Source organism: Nyctereutes procyonoides, unplaced genomic scaffold, assembly GCF_905146905.1.
Source record: "Nyctereutes procyonoides isolate TBG_1078 unplaced genomic scaffold, NYPRO_anot_genome, whole genome shotgun sequence".
Classification (NCBI taxonomy): Eukaryota; Metazoa; Chordata; class Mammalia; order Carnivora; family Canidae; genus Nyctereutes; species Nyctereutes procyonoides.
Window position 1 is genome coordinate 7679614 of NW_026575020.1, and position 20330 is coordinate 7699943.

Below are 20330 nucleotides of genomic sequence, written 5' to 3' on the forward strand. Positions count from 1 at the left end.
AGCAAAAACCCCGGGGACCATGGTTCTCTCCATAACTCCCACTCTGGCTTCTAGCTGAACCCTCTGCCAGTACCACGGACTGTCCCCTCCCTTATCTGCAACACGAACAGAGCTCTCAAGGCTCAAACCCTGTCTTAGCTGCAGCTCAGCTCACACACTATGACCAAATCTGAGATTTGGCCTGAATCTGCCTGAGAATCTGCCTGAGATTCTGCCTGAGAATCTGCCTCGCTGACTACCAAGCTGGTGGGGGGAAGGAAGTGAGCTCTTTGGGCACCTGTTACAGGGGGCCAGGTGGGCATTTGGGAAGGTTCAACCCTCGATTCTCTCTGCTCGTGGGAGGGGGCTGTGGTAAAGAGATCAATCATCATCAGAATGGCTTCTGAATTGTCCCACCTGCTTTGGGGATATTCCATAGTCCTTTCTTGTAAGGACTAGAAATTTGGTCTGGGAGTTGATGACACTTGAACCACTGCAGGCACGGGGTAAAGACTTGACTCAGAAGCAATAAGGAAGCTGTGTTTGGTGCCCCCACCACTCCAGTGGGGACACTTCCCATCTCTGCTAGTATATTCTCATTCATTCTCTCTCTCTCTCTCTCTCTCTCTCTCTCTCTCTCTCTCTCTCTCTCTCTCTCTCTCTCTCTCCCCGACTACTGTCTAGCACACTCACACCTTACCCAGGGATAGAAAAAAACTGAAGAAACAAAGGGTTCGAGTTTCAGATCTCTTTTCCTTTCCAGCTCCTGCAGCACTTGTGGCTGGCATGTGGGCAGAGAGCAGGTTTCCATAGAGATCATGATAAGCAAAGATTGAAGGGCTCAGAGTAGGTAATGTCAACAAGTTTGATCATGGAAAAAGTGCAATCCGGATCTCTGAAGTTGACAACGGCCCCAGGCCGAGAGAGTCCAGGACCGAAGAAGGGCAGTTCAGAGGGGACAGCCCAGGGCTCATCCTGATCCCTGCCCCTGCCCCCACCCTCCGCCCTGTCCCATCCGCAGGAAGTACTCACGTGGCCTCTTCGAACACGCGCACTCTCTCGCAGCCTTCCGGGGGCTCCCGCTTGAACACGTAGCTGTGATTGGGCCGAGGAGAGGCGGCAAAGGCAAGGACTGGAGACGGGCTGCTGTCCTCCAGGCAGGTTGGGCGGCCTGGAGAGGAGGCTGCAAACAGAGCAAGGCAGAGGCCAGTGGAGCTGACCCGCTTTCCTGGGCTCAGGCTTCAGTGTGAAGGGGCGAGACCAGGACATGCAGTGAGAGGGCTGGTGGCGCTTATGCTAAGCCAGGTTGTTTGTCCACGCTCTACCTTAAAATATCTTTGAGGCAGCTTACAAAAATCCGTATCTTGTGCAGGATAACAAAATATAGTTGAGGGGCACCTGGCTGGCTCAGTCGGTTGGGCATCTGACTCTTGGTTTCGGCTCAGGTCATGGTCTCAGGGTCGTGAGATTGAGCCCTGCATCAGGCTCCGTGCTAAGTGGGGAGTCTGCTTAAGACTCTGTCTCCTTCTGCCCCTCTCCCCCTATGCCCACTCTCTATCTCTCAAATAAATAAGTAAATGTTTTTTTAAAATACAGTTAAATTGGTGGGAAAAATCAGGTCTAACAGCAATGCTATATTCCTAGGAGGAAGACTGCAATCGGGATTCTAAGTCTGACTTACAGAAATCCTAACTTCTGTCTCCCTGCTTTCTTCCAAATCCTTCCTGCACCACCCTGCTCTGCCAGCATACCACAGCCTCATTCTCTCCACAGTCTTAAAAAGCTATCCCTTCTTCCAGGAAGAGCTCTTGTACTGACTCAGAGAATCAGTCTTTACTCAATCCCACTTGTGGGAGAAAATCGCTCTCCCTTTCCACACAGCGAATGTACTTTGCCTAGGCTGCAAATATTGACTTTATCTGTATTTATCTCACATTTATTCCTTATTACTCTATGCTCTGTTTGCCTCTGTGTATTGTGAGATCATGCCCTTGACCAGCCTACCTCACAGGGCTCTATGAGAATCCAATTCAGTGAGGCAGGCCACAGTGCTTTAGGACAGGAGGATCATTATTGTGGGGAGGAAGGGCTTGGGTCTCGTCCTCCTGTAAAGGAGCCAGGCACAGGACTAGGTAGAAATTTTGGAGTTGGAAAGCTTGGGTTTCAATCCGAGTCAAACAGTGTGACCCTGGGGCAAGAGGCCACATTCGCTTATTTTGTATCTTTCACAACCACCTTGAGACTGTTGCTGGTAATGTGTGCAGTGGACACCTGGACAGACCCATGGGCTTTCTACTCAGCATGCTGAACCTTAGCCAAAGCAGGAGGGTGAGAGGCACTGCTTGGGTCACAGTGAGAACAGAAGTGTAGGCACAGAGACTTTATGTAAGTTATAAATCAGAATCTATGCAAAAGATCATTGCTACTACTGGCATCACATATAGAATAAAGATGACCCATGAAGATATTTCAGTTGGTTAGGCAAGGAGGGCTCCCAAGCTTGAAATTGATTACAGGTGGAAAGGGTGGGAGGGCCCCCTGCTGCCCCAGCCCCCTCAGCTTACCTTTGTCATTGGGGATGAATGCCAACTCCTCGACTGCACCCCGGTGTTCCTCACGGCTGGCCTGGCCTGAAGGCTGGGGGGATGCCAGGGGCATGGAGGGAGAGCTGGCAAGGTTGCCAAGCTCCAGGAGGAGGAGGGGGTGGTCACAGCTGCCACTCTGAGGGGGAGCTGGGGCACGGTGGCCATCAGGAACATCAAGGATCTGCCAGGAAAGAGGGTGGGGAAGGACTCTCAGGCCCCTCTCTTCAGGCCAGCAGAGCACCAGTGACCCTTAAGCTCCTCCCCTCGCTGTTCTTCTGGCCTCTATCCCTAACACACAGCAGTAACTGGACCTGGCTTTCTCAAGTCACTGATTTAAGGGAAAGCCCTCCCTATTTCTCTCCTAGCATTTGCAACCCAATCTGAAATTGCATGTTTATTTGTCTTGCTTCATCAAGGTGATGCCAACAGCAGGCTGCGGGCCAAGAGAACAGGGACCTTCTCCAGGAACCTGTGGGAAGCACAATAGGGGTCAAACCCCCAGGACACTAACCACGTAAGCCCCTGTAGGACAGGTGTGCCCATCATCATCACGTGTGAAATACCCCCTCCCTGCTTCTTAACCATCAATGCTACTTGTACCTGCAGCTCACCACATTGTGTGTGGGTATCTGGGTGGGTATAAAATCCTACATATACGTAAATTAAAAATCAACTAGCAAGTAACTCATAAACTAAGGAGTGTGCCCATTAGAATTATATAAATACTGTCCAACTGGCATTCTCCGATTATACTGTGTCAGTATAAAAATGTGCCTGAGACTGCAGAAAACATAGCAAATAATTGTGCCTGGTAGGGGGTGGCTGGGGGTTGGGGGAGGATGCACAGGGGCAACTGGGCATGAAGAATAAATGCAGGTCACTAGGTGGACATGGGGGAAGAAGTGTGACACTGACAACTGAGGCCAGTGAGGGCAATGGGGATGAGGACACAGGGAGCAGGGAGCCATTGCCTTGGCAGAAGAGTGATGCGAAGCCCCTTCCTTCTAGCTGGGGAGCCTTCCCTCCACCCAGCATGGCTCCCTCTCTTTCCACTCAGCACCACAAAAGCATGTCCCTGGCCCTACTGCTGGCTCTGCTGGCTGAGTCCATGTGAATCTAACAAACTCGATCTGTGTTCCTCATGCAGGCTGGGGTCTGCCCTGCACCAAGGACATGGCTGCAGCGTGGAGCCCCCAGAAAGCAAGAGTCCCACTGGCCCGCACCCCGACTCTGCTGTTACACAGTGAAAGCATGCCCCCACTCACCCGCAACAGCTCCTCGTCACCCTGCTCCTTCACAAACACCTCCTCCAGCTCTTGGTTAAGCCCTTCCAAGCTCCGGTGCAGGCAGGGGCTGAGCCGCAGGACAGGTGACCCTGAGGGAAAGCTGGGAGGGGACGCCTGAGGAGGAGGTAGATGGAGCGATCACAGACCCCCCCCACCTCCCCAAAGCCCCATCCAGTGACTAGTTCTGAACAGGGAGTCATGTCCTGTCTACACAGCAGAACCAAGCGAGTAAAGGGGGATCTGGGGACAGAGACAGACTGCAATGGGAAAGCTCAGTGGGCTTTTCTCTGGAAGTCAGCACTTTGAGAGGTCCTGAGGGGCTTTTAGAGTCTGCAGGCTCACTGCCACTCAATCGGAGAGGGGTGCAGGGGTTGAGGGGAGAGCCATTTGCGAGGACAAGGAGCCCTTCCAGCCTCACCCAGCAAGCCTGAGGTTGCGCCCAAGCCACCTGGGCAGCCATGGGGCCACAGGGTGTGCAGCGTGGCCAGCTCAGTCAGCAGCAGGAAGCCCCGAGAGAACCTGCCCACATGAGGACCACCACCAGTGACAACAAGGGGAGCGGCCTGGGGAGGGGGCAGAAACATACCCTCAGTGCTCCGCGTACTGCATGGTCCCCTTGGAGTGGGGAGCCCCGCTCCTTCTCTTTCCCACTGCGGCTCAGCTTTGTCCTCTGCAGTTGTTGCTTCAACTTGGTAATCTAGCAGCCCAGAGATCGGGGGCGGGGGGGGGGGGGTAGGGAGAAAGAGGAAGAAGCAGGTGAAGCAAAGCTAAAGGGCACAGGATCCCTCCTTCCAGGCGTGGCTCCTGCCCAAGGCCCATGAAAATGCATAAAAGGAAGATGGAAAATTTCTCAAGAAACCTTGGTAAATTCAGAACTGATGATACGTTCATCGGGCAAGCTGGAGACCTTACTAACTAGATATGTGGTGTCTCTGAATGATCATGTAGTTCATAGATCAGTTGGAAAAATGAATCAGATGGATCAGTTTCCAAAAACTTCAAAATATGCAATGCCGAACCCATTTTTGTCTTTCACGGATTCCAAAGTCGTGGACTACTACTCTATTAATAGAAATAGGAAATGATGTTTTTGAATTCACTCTTCAAAGTACATTCACAGCTATCTCAAAGGCCCTGGAACCAGGAAGGATGGAAGGATCCCCCCGCCCCACCACCATTTTAAAGTAGACTGAGCTGAGCAAGGAGCAGACTCTCAAGGAGGAATATCAGATTTTGTCCTGACTTCCAGATCTTGTAACAATTATATATTATAATCAATAGGCTGTGCTATTATCCCTGTCACATCTATAATTCTGCACCTACTTGTCCTCAGCTGGCAAATGCTCAGGAGATGCAGATCTATTTAAATATGGGCCCAGGGGATCCCTGGGTGGCGCAGTGGTTTAGCGCCTGCCTTTGGCCCAGGGCGCGATCCTGGCGACCGGGGATCGAATCCCACGTCGGGCTCCCGATGCATGGAGCCTGCTTCTCCCTCTGCCTGTGTCTCTGCCTCTCTCTCTCTCTCTCTGTGACTATCATAAATAAATAAAAATAATAAAAATAAATAAATAAATAAATATGGGCCCAGGGGCGCCTGGGTGGCTCAACTGGGCAAGCGACTGCCTTTGGCTCAGGTCATGATCTCAGGTCCTGGGATGGAGTCCCATGTTGGGCTCCCTGCTTGGCAGGAAGTCTGCTTTTCCCTCTGCCTCTGCTCCTTGCTTGTGCACTCTCCCTCCCTCCCTCTCTCTCTCTCTCTAATAAATAAAATCCTTAAAAAAATAAACATGGACCCAAATTAAATAGGACTTCAGAGAATAGATTTGCTGCCCATAGCCATACAAGTTATGACCATTGCCAAGAAGAAAGTGTTTCTAGATTTGCTCTCAGGCACCATTCACACCAGGATTCCACATTTAGTATAAATAATCTGCTTACTCTGATAATTACCAACGTTACATACTTCATATTTTCCACTAGTTTTTAATTTGTAGAGCATTCCTTTCTCATTTTCACTCTGTTCTTGCAACCAAGAGGGGCCTGAGATGACTTCCAGCGAGTCGGCCCTCAGGGGCTGCCACCTGGCCCGGGAATCCCAGTCTGTGCTTCTCTTTACTCTACCTTAGTGACTAGAGTCCTCCTGAGAGAGGGGAAGGGCCAGGGAAAAGCATTTGGGAACCCACAACTATTTTTCCCTTCTTTTAAAAACAAGGCTGTTTGCGTAGTTAAGTAGGATGTGAGGTTGGGGGCTTTCGGTTCCTAGAAACTCACGATCTTTCTCCACCCTCGGGATGGCTTATCTGGATAGAACCTCAAAGTAAAGCGAGAACAGTGGTGGCTCCCATTCTGCACTTGGCTGCGGAGGGCACCAGCAGTCACTGGCAAAGCCCCTGCCTGCTGGCAGAAGGGCCAGGACTCCTAAGTCCAGCCACCAGGATGCTGATAGGCAGCTTCAAAGGAGCTATCTCACTAGGAAAAGGCTAGATCCAGGCAAGTGAGATCGGAGATGTGAGGCCACTCTGGAGCAGACGCATCCATGGTGCTGCGTGTGGACAGGAGGCAGCTACCATGGCCAGGGAGTCAGAGGGAGCAGTTACCTCTTTTCGGTGGTCTGTGCTGCCCCAGGATGCTGATCGCTTGTGTGTACAGGAGCTGGCCCGGTCACCTTCAAGCTCTTGCCAGGACAGGGGGGTCTGCAGGGAGAGAAACCCCGTGAGACAGAGTGGCTTCCCAGTCGGGCTCTGGGGAAGCAGCCACTTCCAGACAGAAGTGATGGCTCTTTGAAGCCTTCTCTGTCGTCTTGTCATCTGCCTCCTAAACACTGCCCACCTCTTTTATCCTTTGAGGCTTCTCCACCTGCAGGATCCACGTCCTCCAGGAAGCATTCCCTGATGAGCCAACAAGGCTAACTTGCTCTTTACTGTCTTACGACTTTTGCATATGGATTAGGGCCCCAGCTATTCCAGGTGCCCCACCATTGGGCAAGTTCTACCCCCCACTCCCCGTCTTTCCCAACCAGCTCCAAAAGAACACAGGCTCAGGGAACCACTGGCATCCTCGATTCTTGGACCCTTTATGGGTCCAGCACAGGTTCAGGTTCCTGGGAGTGTAATGAAAAACAAGTTACTAGACAGGACTCCATTTAGCAATCATTACTTGGTAAAACAGGAAAAATGTCAGTAGAGGTCCCCCGTCCTCCATCTTCAACCGAATCAGGAGACTTCCATGTAGTGCCGGGTCTCGAGCTCCTTTTCACAATTTTTCCCTGCACACAGAGTGAATGTTGGGCGCCCCAAAGTCCTCCTGAATATGCACAGGAGGGTACATTCTCAGCAAGGAGGAAGCCAGAATCCTGAACTCAGCCCTGACCCTTACCCTGACCCCTCTCAGGTTTATCACAGCTCCTTCTCCTGAGCCCTGTGCTGCCCTTCGTGAGAACAGACCTCTCAGATTGGCCACGTCCCACCCCACCACCCACCCACCAGCTGTATCAAAGGCCAAGGACCCAAGAATGAGGCAGGGGGAGGTGTAACCCACTTCCTGTGCCCCAACCTGAGGGAGGAAACTGTTGGCTTAAAAAGCATGAGGCAGAGGACAACTAGATCACTTCCCACCACCAACACCCCTACTTCTATTCCAAGGGAGGGGCCCAAGGGGGAATGCTCCAGAGAAACCAGCTCTAACTTCTTTGCATGAGCTGCCAAACCATGAGGGCCTGGGAACCGTCTCCTCCAACAGATCTGCTGACCTCCCCCGAGAGGTTGTTGCAAACAGAAAAGGGGGAGGATAGAGGGGGGAAAAAAAAACCAACCACTCACCACCCAACAGCTGTGAAGAGCCTCGGGGTGGGAGGCAGACTGCCCTGTGTGACAGCTGTACGGAGGGGCCACAGGGGGCTGAGTCTCCCTGGCTCTCCCTTCTCCCAGCTGCTGAACCAGGACCTTTCCCGGACCATGCGACACAACCAGGGTGAGACAGCTGCCCCACCTTCCTTCCCCTATGCTAGCCCCGCAGGGAAGACCAGCCAGGGCTCTGGCCTCCACACCCCTCCTCCTTCAGGAAGAGGGCTGCAGCCCAAGCCCTCAAGGTAAAGCTGCCTGTGACAGTAGATGGCAGCCAAGCAGCTAGTCTACTTCCAAATGCCCGCGTCTCCCCCAAACTGGGGTTTTGGCAGACAGAGCCTCAGGGGAGACGCTGCACATACTACAGAGTGAGGAGGAGGTCCCCCCTCCCAGAGCCTCCTCAGCCCAGCAGACCCACAAACGTGCCTCCCCTCCCAAGGCTCCACAGCCAACCCTACAGATCACTAGCTCTGCTCAGCAAACCTGGGCACCACGCAAGCCTGCTGTCCCTGGAAGGTGGCAGAGGCCACAGAGGAGAGATGGCACAGGCCTAGGTGGCGATGCCCATTTCCCTTCCACCGGGAAGGTACTGCACTCACAACAGCCCCATCCAGGCTGCCAACAGTTCTACTAACATCTCTTATAGAATCTTCAACTACCTCCTTCCTTTCGAAATGTGTGAGGGGGTGGAAGGAGAAATGGGGGCTGGCACTGGAGTTTAGAAAAGATGTGAAAATTCCTGCCAAACTGGGATCATTTCTCTTGGTCCGTTTTACTCCACTGCTCTCTGCTCACCCACATCTTCCAGCAACTACTGCTGCCTCGGTGTAAACTATGTTGCTAAGGCCATCACTTTGCCTCAACACCCAGCCACTCCCTGGTCAGGGATATTGCCATCTTACCTTCCATTCCATGGGCCCTTTGTACTGGGCACTCATCCCACCCAGGCAAACCTAGCTCTGCCTCCTTTCTCCCCTTACCCTGGACCTCCAAGCCTGGCCTCTCCAACTGAGAGGGCCTGCCCTACCAACTCTTCCCAGCCTTCCCCTCAGCGAGCCCTCCTAACTTGTCTACCCCGTACTGACTGCTCCTTTGCTCCACGTCTCCTCCGTACAGATGGGCTCAGAGTATATATCATCCACACACTCAATATATAGTTACTGAATGCATACTGTGTGTCAGGTACCGTTCCAGGTGCGGGGGACACAGCAATTCACAAAACAACAAAAATCCTTGTACCCTTTGAGTTTATGTTCTAGTTGGGGACAGAGTTTAAACAGTTATAAGTACTAAGAGAAAAACACAGCAATGAGAGAAGATAGGAACATGGAGAGGGAGAACATGATTTTAAATGTCAAGGATATCCTCAATGAAAAAGTAACATCTGAAGGAAAATGTGAAGAGGATGTGGGTGTGAGCCACGCGGATATCTGAGGTGAGAGTGATCTAGATGGAGGGAACAGCAAGTGCAAAGGCCCTGAGGCAGGAGCAAGCTTGGTTTGTTTCAGAATGATACGGAGGCCAGTGTGGCTGGAGCAGAGCAACCGAGAGGCAAAGCAGTAGAAGATGAGGTCAAGTAGGTGTGACAGCCTGAAAAATGGCCCTCAGAGATACCAGGTCCCAATTCCTGAAACCAATTACTTCCTATGGTAAAGTTTTTACAGATGTGTTTAAGTTACAGATCTTGAGATGGGAATATTATCCTGGGTTATTCAAATAAAATGGGCCATTACAAGTGTCCTTATAAGAGAGACAAAGGGCAATTAAACACACATGGAGAAAGATAAGGTGATGTGACCACAAAGGCAGACACTGGAGTGATGTGGCCGCAAGCCAAGGGACACTGGCAGCTACAGAAGCTGGAAGATGCAAGGAATGGATCTCCCAGAGAGCCTCCAGAGCATGCAGGCCTGCCAACACCTTGATCCTGGCTCAGTGAAATAGAATTCGACTTCTGGCCTCCAGAACTGTGAGAGAATAAAGTTTTGTTGTTTTAAGCCACTAAGTTTGAGGTAATCTGTTATAGCAGCCCTAGGAACCGAATACAGTAGGTCATCCTGTGTTTGAAGCCGTTTAAAGACTGGTTTTGAGTATCTGGAAAGCAAGCCCATGCACAAGTGTGGGCATTGGCCCCTCCCACTGACTTGGAGGTGTCAAGAGTGGGGACCAGGCCCTGCTGCTTAGTTTCAGCACATCTGGGTAGACAGGCCACTTCTCTGGGTCTCATCACAGAGGTCTGGGCCAAGGTCACCCTGGGGCACACCTTGGCACCTTGGGGGCCAAGATCACAGCTAAGGAAGGTCACCCTTCAAAGAGTGCCCCTTTCTGGCACAAGGGTCAAACCATGCTACAGGCCAACAATGGAAGGAATCATTCCAGATGAAGCAGAGTGGAGCTTGAGCTCAGAGGACCAAAACATCATTGTTTGTCAAAGGGATTCATGCACTGGAACAGATTTATTTTAACACTCTGGCCCAAGGGGAGCAGCTGAGGGAGAAGCAGGGCCACTTTCTAGCCATAAGTGACATCAGCCAACTGTGTAGATGATGCTCGGATTATGTAAAACTGCGTGTGGGTCCAACTAAGGAAGCCTTGCCTGGGCTTCTGAGCAACCAGAGCAACATGTGGAAGGATAACTGGGGATGGGGGTGGAGGGCAGCTTTCCAAAGAACAGCCTGACAGGACAAGGCAAGGATGGGATGGAGCTGAAAACCCTCTGAATTGGAACCTGTTTCTCTGACGCCACCTCAACTCAGTTTCTACCTGGATTCCAAGGCAGGAGTCCCAGCTGTGCCATCTCCAGGTACCTTGGCAGAGCCAGCTGGGCCCTGGGAGGACAAGCCCATATATCTAAGAAGGGACAGAGAACAGTGTGGTGCCTGGCCTGGTAGAGATGCTCAGTAACTATGCATTGAAGTGAAATTCGGCAGGGAATCAGCCCCCTGGGGACTCTGGTGAAACACAGGCAGGAAAAGGCTCTTTGAGGGTGGTCTGCTGGCCCATGCCAAGAACTCTGGCTGCAGGTGGCCAAGGCCACACCATCCCTGGCCCTACAGTGACTACATAACCCTCAGATTTTCCATCACGGACCCATTCTCAAATATTCTGTGCTGCTGTCAAACCATATGCTGAACAACTGGTCCCGCTCGCCAGTTTGGAAAATAGGCACCATGCCCAGGCCCCCACACCCACAAAGAAAGCCCGTGATGGGCAGACTGAATTGTGTGTCATTACCAAATGCCGAGGCGCTGGCTTGGGAAAAAGAGTAATGAAAGGAAAGAAAACACAGTAGGGAAAAGTCATAGAAAGGGAAGTCTTCCCAAAGTATGCTGCCTCTGCCTCTGGCCTACAAGACACTCCCTGAGATTTGTTAAGGACTTAAGCTATTTTTCTCCTCCCACAGACTAAATCAAGCCTAGAAGGAAAAAAAAAAAAAGGTCTATCATAGAGGCTTCCACTGCTCACCTGGAGCATGTAGAGGAAGCAGGGCTGGGATGAGCAGAACAGGGGGCCAGGCAGAGCAGGTGCCCCAGGACCCATCTGTCTAAAGGATGAGACCAACGGGGGAACTTTGCTCAAACAGTCATTCCAGCTGCGGTGAGACCACTTCTTCCCTCCAGGAGAGCGCACAGAGATCCTAGTGCCTCACACAGCAAGAAGGGAGGCAGTGACCACAACCATGGGCATGTGCCGCCATTGCCCGCCCTGGCCCAGCCACTGGGAGTGCCAGCCTAGAGCACTTGGTGGCCAGCTCTGGTTTACCAGCTGACCTGGGAAGACAGTAGTCCAGAAAGGGAAAAACATACTCAGATTAGTTTGGAGAATCCTGACAAAATCCTCTAAGACACAATGAACCTCCTCCATATGATGGTGATTGCATACAGGAGCCTTGCCAGTCCTCCCTGGGTGGCCACTCTGTGCCCCACTCCCATTGTACCCAAGCTCTTCCTTGGGCTCACAAAGCTTATCTCTAGAAAACCTGGTCTGCAATCCCCCATTGCTCTTCCTGGCTCAGAACATGCATGACTTCACAGAACAACCATTCCCCCCAAAAACCCATCTACCTCTCTTTCTCCCGTCCCCCCCATACTTGGGTAACCACCCTGCAAAGAAGATTCAAGAATGCAGTATGCTTGGCTATCTAAATAGGCAGGTACTCTGTGCTTGCTGCCCAGGTTCTTGTTTCCTCTAGGAGGTTCAGAGAGGTGAGCTGCTCAGCCGAACAGGGCTGCTGCCCTCACTACAAGGCATGTCCCTGGGAATGCCAAGACTGATGTGGTCTCCAGGCACACACACTCTAGCTGCTGGCTCTGGGGTGGGGGGCAAATCAGAGGGCAGAAGTGAGGGTCTGCCTGCCAGACACAGTAGAAGTGCTGGTGTTTCAGGAAGAGAAGGGGCAGAGGGCAGCCGCAGGGCTCAGAGAAATAACGAAAAGGTGCTGGCAGCAATCTATTTTCTAACGACATTAAAGCTTTCAAGGGCTTTGGTAAATCCTGCCTCCCCACCTTCCCTCTACCCTGTCCAAGCTCCCTTGTATCTCCCCAGGAAAAGCCCTCCCTCATTTCTAGTCCTTTCTGGGGATATGCCCATGCTCTGTAGAGAAGGAACACCAATTACTTCGGGAGATGTCAGGGGAGCCTCAGGTCTTTCTGGTGTAATGCCAGAGTTGAAGGACATAGCTTGTGCCAGGCCAGGGGGGCTCGAGCAGGAATTTGAATGGAAACCCAAAATCTAGAAGCAGAGAGTTCCCAGCAGGCCAGGAATGAAAGATGGGCAAAGTGCATATTTTGGTTTGGATGCCTACGTTGATCAGAATTCTCTCACCTCTTGACTGCAGCCACAATATTGACAGGTTGCTAAGAGTTCCTCGAGGGCTGGAGCCCATCCCGGGAAAAGAGGAAAGCTGCACAGCATGGCCTTGCCAGACCCACGGAGGCGCATCGCTGACCTCTGCCTTGCTGTGGCAAGAAGCCCAGACTTGTTATATAAAAGATCTGGCCTGCAGCTGGAGCCCAAGCAAAAACACATAGCCTAGAGCCTATGCCTCTAAATCTAGCCAGGGAACATCTGAGGCCAACCCCCCCTCGAGCTGACAAAGAGAACACTCTCCAAGGAGTGGGGTAGAGGCTTCCTAGAAGGTTAGTGGCCGGAAGTGACAGAAACAGGGAGAGGTGGGAAGCCTGCACCTGGTAAAAGGGGTTGCACCCATGAGGTTGTATCCCGGAAGTAGCCTCGAGTCCTGTCCTCCTGGAAGTCCTCTTCGATTTGGTACATTATTGGAATTAAACACTCCTTTCCAAAGAGAAGGCGGTGTGCACTCCAGGCCTGGGAGGGCAAAGCATAAGTCATCTTACTCAGCCTTTGCAAAGGATGCAGGGAACAGAAGCGCCTAGAGCTCCAAGGAGGCGGCCCCCGCTGTTCACCACTGGAGTGTGTCCTCCCTTCAAATTCTGTTTGTAGATCTAAAGAGGGCCACTGATCTTAGCTGCAGCAAATTCTTGTTGGTTCAAGGTGGGGCATTCCCGTGAGAATTCCTCTCCTCTAAACTGTGCCAAACATTTGGCCCCATCTCATCCCTTGGCTGTCTGTTCACTGGCCTTCATGGAACTGGCATCCAGACCTGTAGAGGCCAAATCTTGTTCTCATTTCCTTATTCTTCATTCCAACATGCCGAGAACAGTACTGGGCATTCAGACATTCACTAGCAACATTTGAAAATAGATCTTGTTAAAGAAAATAAATCAAAGAAAGGGACCAACTTGATGTGCACAGAAGAGGAGGTAGGGGGACAGAAGTGCACAAAACACTTTCACACTTGGCCATCACCCCACCTGTGAGCAAGCAGAGTGGCCACCTGCCCCTGGCTGGCAAAGGAAGAGCCAACGTGCCCAGGACCCCCCAGGATGGGGCCTGCTTCTGAGCTGGTGTTCTTGCTACCTTGTTTCCTCTTTCCTGAGAACAACTCATTTGTTCTGAAGGTGAACAGGAATGGGTTTAAATCTATCAAAATGGAAAATATTTGACTCTTAACAACTGCTAAGAACGTTGAAGTTCTGAGTGAGACTAAGAAATATATTTGGATAGTAGCGCCTGGGTAGCTCAGTCATTGAGCGCCAGACTCTTCATTTTGGCTCAAGTCATGATCTCTGGGTTGTGAGGTTGAGCCCCATGTCAGGCTCTGTGTTCAGCTCAGCTCTTTCCCCCACTACCCACCCCCCACCCTGTGCACACACTCTCACACTTTCTCTCTCTTCCAAATAAATAAATAAATCTTAAAAAAAAAAAAAGGAACAAATATCTTTGTATAATTTCACACGGAAGATGACTGCTTGCTCAGGTGAACACTATCTTATTCAAAAACCAACCAGTGGGCCAGGTGATCTGCGGAGATTCCGTCCAAGTTTAGGATTCTTACTGAGAAGACTGCCAGGAAAGAAAATACTGACAGACAAGTCCTGGGCTCCAAAGGACTCAAATGAGCCCACCAGACTCCCATGGGCTGCTGGCTAGGGCTCAAGTCTTCATTATCTGAGAGCTTTCCACTCCTACTGCTCCAGTGGGATCTCTCCTGGCTCGACACACTTTCTGGCCCCTTCTTCCAGTTGTCTGGGGAATGCAAACTTGGTTCAATGTTGGCCTGCTTAATTTTAGAAAGGTAAATCTCATTTTTGAAAACCTAGAATAGATTCCAAAGTCAACTCTTGCTTACCCACACACAAATACTCAAAGCCAGACTGGAAAGCCCAGATTGAGTTCTCTCTTCCACTAGCCAGGTGGAATGCAAACTCATTTTCACGTAAGTTTACAGAGAAAACCAAGCCAGTAAATATCAGATGCTGAAAAGCCACATGGCGAAGATGTACAGCCAAAACTCAGGACAGATCATTTCAGTGACTAAGAGTTGGTAAATAGACCAAAGGCCTCCTCAGCCAGCCCCCTTCCCCCCATCCTTAACCCATTAGGAGAGCGCGTCATTACCTGGGTGGCCTTGTCATTGGTACAGCAGGTGAAGGCCCCATCGGCATCTCGTGGCCACTGGCCCAGAAGGTAGGAGCTGAGGATGGTGTCCAGGGAGAATGTACGTCGGACTTGGGGTGGCTGAGGCCTACACACTGACTTTTCTGGGGCCACGGAGCATGGGACGCTGGCTGGAAGAGAGCACAGCCCGCAAACCTTGACATCAGCATGGAGGAAGGAGACGTGGTAACAACCTTCTCTCTCCTAAGAAAGCCTCACCTGACAGCCACGTCTTCACTTGTATCCACCTCCCTCCTAAAAGATTAAAGTGGCCCATAAAGCAGATATAGTCTGACCAGAGCTGTCCTGATTTAACCAGCTGGTCTTTATCACTGGAAACAATTTACATCATTTTACTTTGGACAAGGGATTATTTTATATATGCCTTCTTTTTCCTGTTCCTAATGGACTATGAGCCCTGAATTCCTAAGTCTCAGACTAGTTCCTGAGAACAGGACCGTTTCCCATCATTAATGAGGAAACTCTAAGTGGCAATCTTTTATCCCCTGGCCTGCCTCTCTCCGGCACCCACTGCAGGGCTCCTAAGCACTGCACAAATTCAACTCAATTAACTGAAGAACTCTTCATATTTCCTTCAAGACTGGTTAGCTCAGGGAACCTAGGTGACTGAGACAAAGAGAACAATAGAACTCCTTTCAACCATCCGGGATAGAGGAATCCAGCTTAGGAAAATCAGTCTTTGGGTTCCCTCCTCTGTCTCTGACTCCTGGCTATACAGGACAAAAATAAAGCAATTATAAATCCATCCATTTAATTTTTACCTTGGTTAAAGCTTTTTTGGAAGAAGGTAAAAATCGAAACTGTTGATAAAATGTAAAGGTTCTGGAATCATCTGTAAGTTTCAATCATCTGGGTTGACCCAGTTTTCCACGGCCACATTCAAAACATTCTATCTTAAGATCTATAAAGGCTCTTTCCTTTAAACAGAGCAGAAACATTTTCACATCTGTAGTAATCCCTTGATAATTCATGTGTGCATTAAGCACAGTGAAAGGAGCTGGGGATCGTAGGTATAAATAAACTTGAAGAGTTTTATATTAAAAAGACACCAACAGGTTGGCAGTTTCTCAAAAAAGTTAAACATAAGATTACCATGCAAGCCAGCAGTTGCCCTGGTAGATAAATATACAAAAGAATTGAAAGCAGGGTCTTGAAGAGATATTTGCACACTCAGGTTCATAGCAGTGCTATTCACAACTGAAAAGTGGAAGCAACCAAATGTCTGTCAACAAATGAATGGATAAACCAAATGTGGTATATACATTGAGCAATGGCTCATTAGTCTCAAAAGGGGATGGAATTCTGATACATTCTACACAACTTCAAAACATTATGCTAAGTGAAATAAAGCAGACACAGAAGGACAAATAGTATATGATTCTACTTCTATGAAGCAAACTCATATGGACAGGAAGTAGAATAGAGGTTACCAGGGACTTAGGGGGTGAAGGGAATGGGGAGGTATTATTTATGGGCAGAGTTTCTGCTTGGCATAATGTTAATATTCTGGAAATGGATGGTGGTGATGGTTGCACAGTATTGTGAATGTATTTAATGCCACTGAATATATGAACTTAAAATGGTTAAATGGTAAATCTTATGGTAAGCATCTACCATAATAGAAAAAGAGATGCTGGGCAGCCTGGGTGGCTCAGTGGTTTAGCACCGCCTTTGGCCCAGGGCCTAATCCCAGAGACCCGGGATGGAGTCCCACATCGGGCTCCCTGCATGGAGCCTGCTTCTCCCTCTGCCTGTGTCTCTGTCTGTCTGTCTGTCTGTCTGTCTCTCTCTCTCTGTGTCTCATGAATAAATAAATCTTTTAAAAAAAAGAAAAAGAGATGCTAACCACACTATGTATATCCTCCAAGTCCATTTACATATTTACACACATTTTGACATAGTTATAATCAATGTGAAATGTATATTATGTTCTGCTTTGTTCTATCCATTTCATAGACCCATTTCCAAGTCTCAACAATCTACACATTTGTTATTTCCAATAACTACATAACGTTCCACTTGGTTGATATAGTCGTTTACTTAGCTGCTCCCATATATTGGGCATTTGAGGGGTCTTCCTGCCCACAATCTAGGTATCACAAATGTTACTGCATGGATAACTTTCAGTCTGTTTTTATCTAATTCAGCATCTTTCCGAGTCCTCTCCCTCAGCTATCATATGTGCTCATTTGAAACAAAAGAAAAATGATATATTACAAAAGTAGTAAGTGTGAATTGCAGAAAAGTCAGGAAATATATAAACAAAGATAAACCTCAAATCTTGACATCCAGAGATAATCACTGATTAGGAGATATATCTTTGTCAGCCAGACTGCTGCTGTGTATGCGCTTTAAAATAAAAAATGATATCATACTATACAAATTGTTTTCCAATATGTTTTCACCTTATACCATAAACACTTTTCCAAACAGTATATATTGATCTGCAAGACATCCTTTTAAAAGATCTTAACATTTCTGTTAAAACTCTTCAAAGGCTCATTTTTAAAGACAATAGTCAAAGGCCTACGGTTCTGGTCCCACTTACCTTTCCTGTACATTTCATTCCTCTTCAAGGTCTCTATGCCCTGAACAAGCTGTACTATGCATCATTTCCTACCTATGTCCTGTGACTTCCTTCCTCTAAGGTTTTGCACAGGTGCCCAGGGTCGAAATCTGCCCTGTGGGTCAGGGACAGCCTAACTGCCTCCACCTCCACAAAGCCTTCTGGATTTTCTGGAAGGAATATCTCAGAATTTTCTGATTTTCCTCAGCATTCTGTACTCTTCTAGTACTTAGCACCCTCTTGGATTATGGGTATTTTAACTCCTAGGTAATAAACAACCTGCAGCCAAAGATTGTCTCTAACTTATCTTTATACCTCCATACAGTGATGAAACATTGGGCTGGCGATTGGCAGACACCTGAGTTTTCGTGTAAAATCAAAAACTGTTACTTAAGGGAACAACTGCTCTAATTATATCATGGATTCAGTTTGTCTGCCTTGTACATCCATGCTCAACCCACTCCCCATGAGTAAAGCCCCCAGGGCTGCCTGTCTCTTCCTTTCTCTGACTCAGGAAGGTCTGACCTCTCTCTTCTCCTCCGTATCTTGTCACCCAGTAAGTCAGTGATAGGCATGCTGGGCTCAAGCCCCAACTTCATCTCCCACACTAGCATGTCAACCAACCACTCTTTTTCCTATCCTGGGTTTGAGACCAAAAGGTGACAATCCAGGTATTTTGGGGAGGTTTTGATGCATGCTGGCAGGCAGGTCAGACACAACACTGCTGCCCTATGGTCCTCCAAAACCATACATGAGAACCCAGGGATGAGGCAGGTGGTAGCCCCAGAAAACAAGTTTACAGGATTATATAACAGAACAGCAGAGAGGCAGGTGGGAAGCAGATGAGCAAGAGGTTGGCTTAAAGGCCAGAACAAGGTGATCCTGATAGCTGCTTCATCACTGTGTGAAAGAGGGCCAAGACTCCTGGGCAGGGAAAGCAGCAAGGAAAGGGGATCTCTGAGAACAGCCTCCTGAGCCCCTCAGCAGAAGCTGCTGCAAAAGCCTCCTTGAGATTTTTCTTTCACTGAGACCACAAGGGCTCTCCGGTATTTATATAGAGCTTTCAAGTTTTGCCCCATCTCCACAGTCTTTTCATGTGAGTCTTTACTCTCTGGTCAGCCCTGAAAGGGGCTTGGGGGGACTATTAGGGAACCAAGGCCCAGGGAGAGACTACCTCAGACTGGACTCAGTTGCCCATGAGGTACGATGTGGTCCTATGCCTAAACCCAAGCCTCCTTCCTCCTCAATCACCCCACGTGGGCTTCCAGGCCCTTGGCATCAGGAACACCCTCTGAGGTTGCAGGGACAACTGCCTAGACACCTGCAGAAAGGACTTTTAGTTTCTTTTCAGGGAAGGGAGTCTTCTGATGGCAGGCATTGCCCAGATGTCTATACTGACTTTCTGTTTCTCGGGTTGGTTGGTTTGGGTTTTTTTGAAGTCTTTGAAACCTTGGGATTCTACTATCTCCCAGGGACAATTTAAACCACACCCATTCGATAAGTTCACATTACCCCTCATATCCTACCCCACTCACAAGCTACAGTAGAAATCCAATCTCAAAGGCAGTAATCAGAGATGGGATCGTACTCCCAGTACTCCCGGGCAAAGGGAGGACCTAGAATCCTGGAATTTGTTGCGAGAATCCACCCACCCACCCTGGTCAACTCTACGTGCTTTCTGGCTACCTTTGACCAAAGTGATTCACAAAGACTCTGAGGGCATCATGGGTCCTGACTTGCTCTCCATATACAAAAAAAAAAAAAAAAATCACGAAAGGAAGGAAGGAAGGAAGGAAGGAAGGAAGGAAGGAAGGAAGGAAGGAAGGAAAAGAAAGAAGAAAGAAAGAAAAAGAAAGAAAGAAGAAAAGAGAAAAGAAAAGAAAAGATAGATAAGATAGATAGAGGGAACAGATAGGAATGGAGAGACACTGAGCAACCCAATCCAGAACCAGTGGCCACGCATGCCCTCCTCTCTGCCAGATCTGTGAGGATCTCACTGCCTTGAGGTCAAATTGGAGGCCTTGACTCCGTTTCTTTTCCTTTTAGGAGACAGCTCGGCCTCAGCCTTATTTCTAGGGTGACCACATCCTATCACTGGCACAGTTCCTACCAGTTACATGGTGACAGAACCACCTTCTGTCTCAGAGACTCAGCAAGTCCCCACTTCCCCTCCCCAACCCCCAATTCTTGGCATGTCCTGACACCACTGAAGAGAGTAAAATGCTGTGTTTTCCTTCTCATCCAGAAAATAGGAAGGGGAGCACTTTTTGAAAAATTAGATTTTGATAAGTAAAGAAAACTTACCACTTATTTAAAAAACCTGGCCCTAAATGGTTTGGTGAGCTCCTGCTAATTTGGGTGCTGAAACTGATGAAGGGCTAAACCAGTGTGTCAAGTTCCCCCCAAATACAACACAAACCAAAGCTAGAATCAGACAGTGATGGGTGTTATACCATCCTCAAAGGGGCAACAGGCTGGAGCGGCGTGGCTCCCCAATATCCAGAAGAGGCTCAGATGTGAGGGACCCAGTTCTGACCAAGGCTCTACCTTTCTCCTGATGCTATAGCAGTCAATAACACCCAACCTCCCTGGGCCTACTCTCTCATCTGGCAGGCTCAATCCCAGCCTACATTACTTCCTAGGAGTGCTCTTAAGAACAGAAGGTGAGATGCAAAACTGCTTTAAAGTCTTCATTAGACTGATTAGGTTGAACCAGTTAATGTCACTTAATCCCTCCCTCCTCCACAATTCTTAAGGATAGAATGTGGGGGTAAAAGAGCCTAGAAAAAGAAGATAGCCCAGAAAAGACACACAGAATGAGTCCCGACCACACTATCCCTTCCTTATCCCACATTTCTTTATAGAGTGTCAAAGCCTTGCCTAGTGACTAAGCCAGCATGGACACCACCTTGAGGAAATGGAGAGGCTGCTTGTATGTGCTATGCTGCCCATGGAGCCCTTGCTCAGTTGGGAACGTCCCGAAGAAATCTCACAAGCCAATATAGTCAAAATAGGAGCCTCATGGGCTCATCCC

At 49.3% G+C, this 20330-nt stretch overlaps 1 protein-coding gene across 2 annotated transcripts in view; it reads right to left on the reverse strand.

The window, feature by feature from the left end:
- Nucleotides 1–20330, reverse strand: part of FAM117A (family with sequence similarity 117 member A) — a 42556-nt gene that overhangs the window by 3311 nt on the left and 18915 nt on the right. The window contains exons 2-7 of one of the 2 annotated variants that reach the window (XM_055321545.1): nt 14671–14840; nt 6448–6543; nt 4437–4547; nt 3830–3964; nt 2544–2745; nt 1012–1162 (exon numbers count right to left, since the gene is read on the reverse strand). In XM_055321545.1, coding sequence (XP_055177520.1) covers nt 1012–1162; nt 2544–2745; nt 3830–3964; nt 4437–4547; nt 6448–6543; nt 14671–14840 — 865 coding nt within the window. The remainder of the gene's footprint in view (nt 1–1011; nt 1163–2543; nt 2746–3829; nt 3965–4436; nt 4548–6447; nt 6544–14670; nt 14841–20330) is intronic. The other variant, XM_055321549.1, reaches the window with a different exon arrangement.